Raw genomic sequence first — 12855 nt, forward strand, 5'->3', positions numbered from 1 at the left:
GACGACGTACATGAAGTGTTAGTCAAACGCCCTAGCAGCAATCAAGAAGCAGTATGCACATGATTGAAAAAGGAAAATCGCAGATAAGACGAGCATATCGAGTCAATAGAGAAAGAGAGACGAAAAAAGTGTGGGGAAAGCTAGCGCGACAGCAACCCCGCATCGCGTCCTTAAACCTCAGACCTCACCCCGTCACCATCAACGCGTCTTCGCTACTACAACGCAGATAAAAGCCATTGCATACAATGACTATGCCGACTCGAAAATCTTGTTCTACATTGACGCCAATCTTCGAGACTTGGCTTGACAACCGCCTACATCTACCAGGTTAGAGACAGGCACGATCAGCTCAAAGCGTAATGCCAGCGCTGCGCTCACTTCATCAATATCCTACGCAGCCTGCCATATGCAAGCGAGGCTTGTGTTGTCTCCAAATTCTGTGGATAGACAATCACGCGTCGTTCACTCGCTCCATGATGAAATGCGAAGCCGCTGTTAACGCAACGGCTCGCATCAGGGCTTGCATCTCTGTCTTATCTGTAAGGAAGTAAGTTTCGAATAGCAGCAAACGTTTCTACCCAGTCTCACTTCACCTTGGTTCATTTACGGTCATTTCTACAAGAGCATGCTGCGCGCTGGTCGTACTTCAACTCCTACTACTTTATTAGCAAGTCGTCGGCAATCGCCGTTTTTTCCTTTTAATTTTCAACGTTCTCTCAAAATATTCACACTGTAAGTACTACTTTGAACGATATGTTCTTTAGTGCGGCGCAGTATGCTGGTGGGCATTGAAGGCGGTGAGATGAGGACGCCTTTGCGGAGCAAGGATGACTCTACGAGCTTGCAGACCAATGCAAGCTCATTATTGTTGTTTGCAGAGAACAGTCAAAGGTTGTTATTCACGGTGAAGGGCACCTGCGCGTTGCCGTCCCCGTCGCCAAGCCTGGTGGCTACCCGAGCGATGTGTTGCCGCGCGCATACTTTCATCTTGTTTGCCAGCTTCACGGTGCCCCGCCATCATCTCAACACCTGTCAGCTCCTCAACTTCTGCCTTCAAACCATTCTTGTCCACGACCATTTCTCTCACCCCGGAGCCTTTTGACGGCGACCTGCACAGCCAAAATGGCTCCAGGTCAGTTGTCGTTTAACGAGCAGCTCTACAACCATATTGCGCTACCACGCAACGTGCCGGGCCACGAAGACAAGAACCTACGCCAACTCGAATCGGCGCTGCTTACGCGCCTGATTGACGCAACTCGTTTTCTGAGCACTCATGTTGTACCTGAACATCAGCATCACGTCCGCGCTCTGGGCGATTCGCTCACCGCCTGTCAGTCACTGAACATTGACGGAACCACCACGAAGCCGGCTCTGCTTAGAGAGCTTCGGAATTTGCATCCTGAGCGAATGCTCATCTTGCATGTCTCTGCTCAGAACAGCGGCCTTCTTATCTACAATCACTACACGTAAGTACACGCTTCTGTTTCGATATGCTCGATATTGACACAACCAGTGAAACCAACGAGCGCCAAGTTGTATTTGAAGCTTTCGAAGCCACTCCAACGTCCGAGCAAGTCCTCGCAACGAAGAACGCTTTGCTGCGAGACTTTCCGGGTTGCGCAGTTGCAGTTCCACACACGACCATCCTCGAAGAGACCTTCCAAGACAGTTTGTCGTCATTTCTGCAGCAAATCTCTAGCGAATATGTTACCAGGTTCTCTTCAGTCACCTACAAGGCGGCCGCGCCGCTACCAGAGATCCGTGACACCAGCAATCCTGCGCTCGTTACAGGCTTGCTGATGACGATACTGGAAGCCAACGGTATCGCTGCAACTGTACCTGTCCTGCGGAAACGCGTACGAGATACCGTCATGTTTGATCAGGCCCATAAGCCATGGAGGCGATCACCCTTCTACCTTGTTGTTCGTGTCGCAATGCAGCGCTGCTTGTACAAGCAGCACGGAGCCGATGTCGGAAGACTGTACTACAAGACCATCATGTGCTTGATGCTGCGACAGTTCTTGGAGGATGCTCTGAGGAGGATACCTTTCGAGTCGGTCTCTCTTCTGCGCCAAAAATTGGGCCGCCGACTTGCCAAGCTTGCGAGCGACAAGGCCGCAATCACTGGACGTTTCAATTCATTGGTTGTGTCCACTCTCTCTACGCTCGAGCCCAGCTTCGAAACCACTATACGCACTACTGGAGGGTGGCTGAAAGCAACATGGCGCAACTACAAAAGCACGCATGAGCGCTTCATTCCTGAATTCAGACCGAATGTTCCTGCCGGAGCACTGAACTTGCGGCTTTCCAACAGTTATCCTGCACTTTCCCGAATCCTCGCAAACCAGTCGATGCAGGTCCACACCCCTCAGCGTACTCCAGATGAGCTGCTCGCACAATACGAAAAGTCCGCTGCTTCTGTAAAGCCATACATGTACGCGGCACGCTCACACATTCAAATCTCGCAGCACCACACGAAGGTCATCGAGCCTGCAAAACACCCTGATACTTCAGGCCATCCTCGCATCATAGAGTTGAGCGATGTCATCCATAACTATATTCACCAAATCCAAACCTCGCCTGAGGGTTATCCAGACCAGAAGAGCCGCATGCTTTTGCATCTGATGGAGCTGTGGGTATTGATGGACAAGGAAGCAGCGGTTTGCTATCCGCTTCTTTTGGACTATGATTCTGGTTTTGACTCCGACCTGCTGGATCCTATTCAGCTACTTTCATTGGAAGACTTGGTACGGGTCCAACAAGTACAAGCCCACATCAGCAAACGACACCGTGAGCGCCATGGCATGCGTTGTAGGACTGTCTTCGATGATCCTGCTGACGACTGCTTTGCCGCGAGATACTTTGATGAATACGACACGCTGGGACAGTTGCTACGTCTCGAGATTGAGAGCCATGCTGAAGAGCAGCGTACAAATAAAGAAGCGGAATGGGAAGAGAAGAGTTCACTTCACGCGGAGACAATCAGAAAGCGAGATGAAACCGCTTGCGTCTATGAAGATGTGCCGCACAGGTACATACCCGGCGTCACCGAGTCCAAGCATCGCCTGCCGTGTGAGTGGCACACTCTTCACGATGAAGCCAAGAACATTAAGATTCGGATCTTTGAGTATCCTCTACCAAGCTACGAGCCTGCTGCCAAGGCAGCCATGTTTGAGCTGAGGTGTCCAGACTCTTTTGCTGCCTACAGAAACGCCACATGGTCCATTTTGTTGACCATCTGCTGCCCATCGCCTGCACTTAAGCCTGACAGGGTCTCGCTCCTCCGAGAATACTCTCAACTTCAGCTGTATGCCAATGACTCCAACTGCGAGATTACCCTTGCATCTGAGAAGAAGGCTTTCTTGGAGACGCATTATGCGGGTTGGAGGTTTCCGTTGGAGCTACGAGATGTGATCTACACTTGCGGGCTGAAACCAAGGTACTACGACAGCTCCAGTCAGTCTTGGACGGGTGCACGTGGCAAGGCTTCATTGTGGCACCATTTCCCTCTGATGCTAGCGATTGACTCTCCATATCGGATTCTTCAGCCAACATACTCTGATTGGCCTACGTCGAATGAGATCCAAGCAAGTCAAGCCGATTGTCCCGCAGATATCAGCGCTCACGAGTTTTTGGCTTGGCAAGGACTTCTGGTAGGCACACATACAAGGTGGCTGGATCTGATCCGCGAATTGGGCTCCACTAATCTCAACTTTTCCGCCGATACTACGTGGGTGCTCATCGTACGCCTGGTTCTTCAAGTAGGCCCTGCTTCTACGAATGTCGATCCCGAACGAGATGTGCATAGTGCACTTCTCGACGACACTCTGTGTTCGAGACTGCTGCAACAGATTCAGCAGCGTCTGGACGCGATTGATCGCAATTGGCGTGAGCCAGTACAGATGGACATTCTCATTATCATCCTACTGAAAGTCGTTTTACTCTCTAGCTCCGACAACATACGCCAGAAAGCTGCAGCACTGCTGCTGCAAGCGCGGAACGCGACTGACCTATGGCGCTTTGAATTGCAAACTGTTGTCACTAGCGATGCCAAAATGAGACCATTCGCAGTCTGGGCATCCCTTCTATGCAAGCGAACTCTGCACACCAACCCCGAGATCCTACTGGACCCCGCGGCGCTCCAACAGTACGTCGGTGCATCCATATCTCTGAACTATAATCTTGTCGAAGAGTTCAAATACTTGCCGTACAAGATCAGGAATGCAATCATCCATGATGTCTTGTATTCATATGAGAATCGTGGGCTTTTGAAAAACTCTATTCTTTCGAACCCGGATGCCTTCACCAACGCCGTCAATCGCTTGTGGCAGATTCCTCAAGGCTACGAATCTAGTATCTCGAATTCTCCTACAGGCACGTGGTGGATCTTGCTCGAGTTGAAGTCAATTAGCGGCAGTCGGAGCCATTCCTACTTCGTGCACTACAACTACATCTATGGTACGCTGCTTATTGACGGACAGGAGATGAGCACGTTACCATTGGCCTACCGGCAAAATCCATTGTATCGACAAATCTTCAAAGACAGAAACCCCATCGTCTTCCCCTCACCGCTACACGGTATGTCGTGGGCGGTTTCTGAACCGATGAAGCCTGGCCAACGCGTGCATCTGGGTTTTCGACAGAACACTCTGATCGTACGCGCGATCGAGCACGACCAGTTGTACGAGTACATACCAACCGGAGTTTTTGGCACGCATTCGTTGCCCGACCTTCCAGTACCTCTCATCGCAGGTTGTTACCATTGGTTGAACGTACGAACCGGTGAGTTGGAAATCCGTCGACAGGACATGTGGATATCAAAGCCAGGCAACTGGTGGATACACGGTCTCTTGTACGGTCAATGCCAGGCGGTTCGACGTTTTGGCAAACGGTCCGAGACCAGGTTGCTAGACTCTTCAAACGATCTTGTGCAACGCATCAGCGGGGTTTTTCAATCTTTCGAAAATATCAACTACATTATGGTGTTGGCCACTCGAGATGGCACGGTTTCCGTCGAGCTAAAGCGTTTGGAGCTCACCTTCTACATCAACGAGAGTGGCTTGTTGTATTCTCCACGGCTCGGCGCTTTCATAACGCAGGAACAAGATGCTGGCACCTGGTATGGCCTTCGTAGCAAGATCGTAGTCCAATCTGCTGCCAACCGCCGTCAGAAGAGCATCCTTGTGCCGCTTCACAACGATATTCAGGTCACACGCGATGACATCCACGTTTCCGTCGAGATTAGCACAGGCGGAGGCGACACGTACCTGAAATTTGACATCAATGAAGTACTAGGCCGTATCGACTGCCCCCCTGAACCAAAACTTCTATACACCAAGGCACTGCTGCACGCATACACATCGCATGTGGTACCAGATCCCCTGACTTCCCGGACTGGAGTAGAGGAAGCACTTCGTCTTCTTCAGATGGGGCTATACCAGCCTTGGAATCCGATAGGAAGCGCCGACCTAACTCTACTGCAACGTTTAGCTAATCTTTCGCCACTGCGAGGGTACTATCCTGTAGATTCGCAGTCCATGGAGACGGTGACATGGCGACCTGATCTGACGGTACATATTCAAGATGACCGGTTCAGACCGCATGCGGAGAGTATCTTGCGACGGAACTCATCTCTCGTCGAGTTCCTTTCAGATTTTGTCAAACAGGAGCAAGTATCAGATATTCTGGTCGAGCCCAATTCTCATCTGGCACTGCGAGCAATATCACGCACATATGCACGACAGCCTCGAGAAAAAGATCTACTTCACTACGCGAGGGACAGACGTACGACAACTATAGCTCAGGCAAATACTTTCCAGATAACTAGGTTGCTTCTCGAACAGCAGCCCTCGCCAACAAACGCACCCAGTCTTCTATCTCTTCTACATGACGCACCCGTGGTTGGTGGCTATGACAAATGCTTCCAAAAAATTCTGCTCACTGATCTACTTACCGTTGATGCCAAGACAGAGTGGGGTGCACTCACTCAACGAGCGATGATGTGTGATGTGCAAGATCGCTACAACTTCATGTTTCTCCTAGGACCAATCGCTTTTTCTGAGGATGCCAACCTGGAACTACTCCACAAGCTGATTTCTTTCACAATGTCTCTAGAAGTCAAGGCGCTCCAGCCACCGCAGCACGCCGCATACTTTCACTTCCGAGCCGATGGAGCGCCACCCTCATCCTACCTTGTGTCTTTCATGGAGAAGGCGAAGATGCCGTTTCTTGCAACGGGCTTTAAGAAGCGTTCACAGCTCGTTACTGCTGAAAACCACCACGAAGAATACGTCGAGAAGAGCTGCGAAGCTTTGGCTTCATCGATCCAGACTCAATGGCCCCATCAGGAGATCGATATTGCGAAGCTGGTGCACATTGACCCTACACAGCTCGATGTTGTTCGCGTCTTGGAAGACCTCACGCCTGAGTGGTATCGGTTGACTCGTAACCACGAGCTTGCAATGTATCTTGAGCAAGTTCAGGTAGTGCTAGACCGATTGAGTACGGTTCTCTTGAGCAGACCAAATTCTGCTGCGACTCACAACGGCTTGCATGTGGACGCCTTGACAACCTCTAAGACCCCAAAGTCGTACTCGTCTAGAGATCGGTTCGAAGATGAGGTCTCGCTATCAAGGCTCTTGCAGAAGCCAATTCGTCACATTCATCACCAGCGTGGAGGTGTCGCATCTACTAATGGCACACTTTGGCCGAGATCGGTCAACACTCTACAACTTCCGAGCGACTTGTACAGCACGCTTGACCAAGACAACAAGAACGCTACTCGTGGCCCTCGAAAAACCTTGACTACCTTCAGCGGTATTCCAGTGCCTGAGATTCGAAAGCTCAAAGCCATCGTTAGCGATTTCCGAAACAGCTCTTCACTCATGCACTCTCGATATGCCGATGAGATGGACGCTAGTATTGATGCCCTCCAACTACATGTGAAGCACCCAAAACAAACTGCTCAACCTTTTAGTCGCTGGATAACGGCGGACGATATCCGTTCTGCCAAAGATAACGTCAGAACAATTGTGGAAGGAGTCAGAGGTACCTTGGCTGTGCAAGACCCGCAAGCAAAGTGGCTTCAAGAGGTTGAGCTATGGCCGAAAATGACGGTCACAGAACTGCTTACGGAGTTGCGATCTACCTCAGGTAGTAATTTTGGGGCCGGCACGAAAGGAGCTTTGGTATCATTGGGCGTAGCCGTCACCAAATTGCAACAGATGCTGCGTATCCATGACGCGCAGAAAAGACATAAGGATAAACAGCAACAAGACGAGTGGACCAACCCTGGTCATACTAATTGGGACCCCGCCGAATATACCGACTGGCTCCTTCTGGAGATCGACGGCGATATCATGCTTCGTGAAGAGCAAATACAAGTTGCGCTGGCAACAATAGCACCGGCGTCAGGCGAAAACTCAGTCTTACAGCTGCTGATGGGCAAAGGGAAGACGTCGTGTATTCTGCGTAAGTGCCCCATCTGCGCCCAGATGTTACTGCTAATCGCTCACAGCGATGGTGGCCGCCGTGCTGGCAAACAAGCAAGACTTGGCGCGTATCATAGTGCCTTGCCCGTTACTCTTGCAGTCCGCGCAAGTAATGCAAGTCAAACTAGGAGGTCTGGTTAATCGAGAAATCATGCACATTCCTTTCTCTCGCAAAACATCTCGCAAAACATCTCTTATGCGATTGTACCGTCGATTGCACTCACAAATGCGAGACCGCGGCGGAGTCATGGTTTCACTCCCAGAGCATCTCCTCTCATTCAAACTCAGCGGACTACAGCAACTTGCAGATGGTCACTTGGAGATTTCAACAGCTATGGTTGAGATGCAAGAATGGCTTGACGTACATACTCGAGATGTTCTGGACGAGTGCGACGTCTCTCTGGCCATTCGAATGCAGCTCATCTATCCATCTGGGTCGCAAACATCTGTAGACGGCCACCCAGTGCGTTGGCAGGTCATCCAGCTCTTGCTAAGCCGCACGTATGACTTCATCACTGCTGTTCAATCTCGCTATCCCAATAGTGTGGAGGTGGTCAATCGCGTCGGAGGCGGGTTTCCGCTCATCTACTTCCTTCGAAAAGACGCAGAGGACTTTCTGGTCCACCTGCTTGTGCGCAATATATGCAAGGGTAACAACGAGTTCTTGCCATGTGCAAAGTTCCCGACAGCAGTCCAGAATGACGTTGCAGCCTACATCTCAACTGCTTCTGTATGCAGTGAGCTGAGGCGAAAAATCACTGCTTTCTTCAAGGATAGGCAGCAGCTGTTGAAGATCGCAAACCTATTGCGTGGCCTGTTCGTCCATCGTATCTTCCTTTCGAGTCTCAAGAAGCGCTGGAATGTGCAGTATGGGCTACATGCTACACGAGCACCAATCGCCGTCCCATATCTCGCGAAAGGCGTACCGTCCGTGGCTGCTGAATGGGGTCACCCGGATGTTGCCATCCTCTTGACCTGTCTGTCATTCTACTACCAAGGACTTACCCTGACTCAGTTCAAGCAAGCATTCGAGCAATTGGGAAAATCAGACGTTCCGAGCGTGGAGTACGCCAAGTGGGTCTTCCCTCGTGCACCACTTGGTCTTGAGGATTACACAGCCGTCAACGCCGAGGACAGTTGGCAATTGAACAAGCTTTTCCAGCTAATTCGGTAAGTCGATGAATTTGCTAAAATCCTATAGCTTGCAGTAGAATGCTAACACTGGTAGTCTGAATGCCTCTCTGGCGAACTTTTATCTCAACAATTTTGTCTTTCCACAGTACGCTAAGACATTCAGCGTCAAGCTACAAGCATCTGGGTGGAATCTGTTTCCCTCGCATAACGATACAGGCTGCCGCGTAACCGGGTTTTCTGGTACCAATGACACTCGACATCAGCTGCCCATGCTTGTCAAGCAGGCTGATCTGCCTGAGCTCGCCCATACTAATGCAGAGGTTCCTTACTATCTTATGGCTGAACGTAACCGTGGATACGTCCGCATGAGCTATACAGGCGGTCAGCGTTGGACAGAGCTAGATCTCATCAGGAATCTGGCCAAGACCCCGGGTGTCTTCAAGACCAGAATTCTCATCGATGCCGGCGCTCAGGTCCTAGAGCATGCCAACCGAGACTTTGCCAAAGCCTGGCTTGACGAGGATACCGATGCGGCTGCAGCAGTGTATTTTGACGATGATCATCGAGCGTGGGTACTGTACCGTACTGGCAACCGCACACCATTGCTAGTATCTCCGTTTTCTGATGGTCTGGAACGCTGTGTCGTCTACGTTGATGAGAGTCATTGCCGAGGCACCGATCTCAAGCTTCCTGTACACGGTAGAGCCGCATTGACCCTCGGCCAGCATCTCACCAAGGATGCTTTGGTGCAGGCAGCAATGCGTTTGCGTCTCCTTGGGCAGACTCAGTCTGTGACATTCTACTCGCCTCCGGAGGTTCATCAGGGCATCCTGGACCGGCTGAACAAGGGACCACTCTTCCATCCAGATTCAGCTGCGGTGCTAGCCTGGGTGTTCGGGCAGACTTGTGATATGCTTCAGCAACAGGAGCCTTCCTACTTCGCCCAGGCGCTGCAATACATGCATCAGAAGCAAGCTCGACTAAGCTACCCTGACTATCTTACTGACGAGCCATCAAGATTACAGTTCCTAGCTGCTGTGCTTATGAAAGAAGCTCTGCTCATCAAGGAGATGTATCAGCCGGGAGGTAGTCGGCGTCCTGGGTTCAGCAATGTCGCGTGTTGGGATCCTTCCTTGCAGGAAAATGTCAAGCTGCTTCATGATCGCCAGAAGCAATTTCAAGATAACGGCTCTGCCGTGCATGCTTCTGTTCTGGAAGAAGTCGAGATCGAACAAGAACGCGAACTCGAGATTGAGGTAGAACACGAGGTCGAGAACGTGCGCGAAGTACAGCGCCCACCGCGGTTCCGTGCCCTTGAAATTACCAAGTTGCATGCCGACATTGAGCATTTCGCCGCTTCTGGAATGTTGGTCGCCGGCAGTAGCGCTTACTCCCCGATGTTCTTTACCTTAGGCCGAACCGCACTGGGATCCAAACGTGGCATCTCGCCTTCTATGGCGTCGAATCTATGGGTGTCAGCACAGTTCAGTCGGACGGTCGATGTATACGAACCCAACGACATCTACGTGCGACCGACCCAATGGATCGTGTGGAGCTCGATCAGTGACAAGGCTCTTCTCGTCAGCCAGGAGGAAGCCAATGCCCTGGTTCCAGTTTTGCGTTCGAAAGCTCAACCTGAGGGTGTTCACCTCATCGTATATGCTGCACCAGTCACTCGTAGGATGCTGCACTTCAACAGCCTGGACTATCACGCCACACCACCACTCCCGGTCAACTTCAAGGCTCCCACGTGGCTTCAGGTCGAGCTGGGCATCTTCTCGGGGCGTTTATATCTTGAGTGGCATGAACACGCTGAGCTGCTTGGTTATCTAGGGTTGAAGCTAGATCTCTCGGTCGACTCAAGCGTGATTCCGTTCGCCAAGAAAGCTCTTATATTCCTCCATGATTGGATCGACATTTGCCGCAAGGGCCAAGACTTTGAGCACACACCCATGGGCTTCATCACCACCGGCAAGCCACTGACAGAGAACCATGCCTTCTTCCAGTCCTCGGCTCACGAGTCTCATGCAGATATTCGGCCTCGCATTGCACGTGTCGTGTCCGGTGGAAACGAGCAGGAAGAGGGAGACAACGGCGACAGCGACCATGGCGAAGACGAGGAGTTTGAGCCCGTCGTGGAGCACGTCGATGATTCAGATAGTGGAGATGACGGTTCTAGCAAAGAGGCGGGTTCAGGCAGTGAAGACGAGGACTAGTCTGATGCGAATGAGCTTTTGTAGGATTGGAGTAATGGGCATGTAAGGACGCCTCGCACGTGTCACGTTTCTGTAGAGAAATCGACTTGGATACGTCCATTCGTGCCGTTCACCTTACTGACGTGACCCGAAATCTACACACATTTGATGAAACCCACGTACAGACTTCGTCGTGTGTGGTAATTTATATCATTAGGCAAAACTTCGTCTAACCAACGGGTATGGGTATCTTCATCTCTGTCCTTTCCTCTCTTCTCTGCTTCTATGCTACGCAGTGCTACGCAGTGCTATGCTGTACATGCAAAAATCAATCATCTACTAGTCTCCCCCTCTTCAGAGCAATGCTGTACTTCTGCTTTCTCGTTTAGACATTATGATTACGTCCGCAGATTCTACTCGTACAGATCATCCGCGTCATTCTTCGCTGGCGCAGCGTGTGTGGGCGCTGGCTGTGTCGTTGCTGGTGGAGCTGGTGCCGAAGCGGGTTGGGGGGCTGGAGCTTCGCTCACGTTCGCAGGCGGTGTGGGGACAGGTGCGAGAGCAGGTGCGGGAGCAGGTGCAGCTTGTTGAGGCTGCGGAGGCAGCTGGGCGTTTGGTGGAGGGGAGTTCGGAGGGTGGTATACGGGCTGCAGAGCTTGGGGCGGTGTTGCTGTGCCTGCCACAGGTGAGGATCCGACAACGACGCCTTCCTTGGGCACATAGGCTGCGTAGTAGCCGGCCTGCTGTGGGTAGCCCTGTGCGGGCATGGGATATCCCGGTACGCCGCCATGGGGAGGTTGTTGGAAGCCGGGCGGGCCTGGTGGTAAAGGACCGTAGTAGAACACTTGTCCTGGAGCAGCTTGAACCATGGCGGGATGCAGCGGTTGGCCTTCTGGCACGATGCCAACAGTCTGCTTGGAGTACTGTCCGAGAAGAAGGACAGGATACCTTCTCTTGAAGCCCCACGACCAGTTCTTAAACTTCTGACCTGCGGGCATTTCTTTCCACTTCTGCTGCAAGAGCTTCTGGTCTTCTTTGCTGCGCGCATCTTGCATGCGAGTGAAGCACAGCACCCACAGGGAGAGAAGCACCCAGCACACAGTGCCGCAACGCAGGGCAGATTTACCCTTCATTAGGCGCGTGTACCAGAACCAAGATTCGAGGAACCCGAGCAGGAAGATGCCGGGCAGGACGGTGGCAATGATGATGATCCATGTCTTGAGGCTCGTGCAGCCGCCGAAATAACAGGTGCGGTAGTCGGTCCAGGAATCGTCGCCATCGGACCCAGAGCTGGAGCCTCCACCGCCAGAGCTGCCCGTGCCGCTTGTATATTGTGCCGGTGGTGGTGTACAAGACGCGATGTAGTAGCTGTAGTAGTAGTCGTCTGTGCTAGTGAATGGCGCAGCACCAGCGGTGAGGTACCAGCTGCTATATTCGGCGACGTACGAACGGAATGTGCTGGTGCTGACGTCTGTCGATGTAGGCTGAAGTTGATCTGCGACAACGGTAGGGATGTATGTGATCGAGGCTTGCGTTGCCACTGTGAAGATGGTCGGACAACTCGAAGGCGCGGTCATGGTAACGGGCATAAAGTACGCGGTAGTGGAGTACGTGACCGATGCTGATGCAGTCGATGATACATAGGATTCCCAGGTGCTCGTGGGAACAAAATCCGACTCAGCGACCGCGTTTTCAGGGTAGTAGAGCTCGACGACGAGCACATCCTCGTAGCGGGAGGAGTAAGTTGACGTGTATGTAGGCGTGGCAGTTGGCATTACAGTGGGCTTGATGGTGCGAGTGTATGTGTCAAGGTAGGTAGTTGTTTGGCCAGACAACCTGGTGTATGTTGATGTTGAGACCCAGTCCTGGTATTTGACAGTCGCAGTCCAAAACAGGGACGTCTTAGAAGAATACCGTGAGGTGCGGCCGTAGTTATAGTAATCGTCCGAAACTGTGTAGACCGAGTCTTCTGTGGACTGGCCATTCACAAACGCAGCCCCGAACGCGAGGGCCGCAAGGGCATACTTGAGAGCCAT

At 51.9% G+C, this 12855-nt stretch overlaps 2 protein-coding genes across 2 annotated transcripts, besides 2 other annotated features; one reads left to right on the forward strand and one right to left on the reverse strand.

Annotated features, from left to right (window-relative positions):
• Window positions 1–1122: 1122 nt before the first annotated feature.
• EKO05_0010437 (uncharacterized protein) lies at window positions 1123–10840 on the forward strand (the record flags this gene model as incomplete). Its single annotated transcript, XM_038943080.1, has 4 exons — window positions 1123–1466; window positions 1514–7470; window positions 7517–8660; window positions 8719–10840. The coding sequence occupies 4 exons, from the start codon at window positions 1123–1125 to the stop codon at window positions 10838–10840; spliced, it is 9567 nt and encodes a 3188-aa protein (XP_038794238.1).
• Window positions 9842–9897: a tandem repeat.
• A 254-nt stretch (window positions 10841–11094) lies between the features above and the next one.
• Window positions 11095–11142: a tandem repeat.
• A 90-nt stretch (window positions 11143–11232) lies between these two features.
• Window positions 11233–12855, reverse strand: EKO05_0010438 (uncharacterized protein; the record flags this gene model as incomplete). The annotated part of the gene is made up of 1 exon (XM_038947083.1): window positions 11233–12855. One exon carries the CDS (start codon window positions 12853–12855, stop codon window positions 11233–11235), a length of 1623 nt encoding a protein of 540 aa, XP_038794237.1.

Source organism: Ascochyta rabiei, chromosome 19, assembly GCF_004011695.2.
Source record: "Ascochyta rabiei chromosome 19, complete sequence".
NCBI classification, from domain to species: Eukaryota; Fungi; Ascomycota; class Dothideomycetes; order Pleosporales; family Didymellaceae; genus Ascochyta; species Ascochyta rabiei.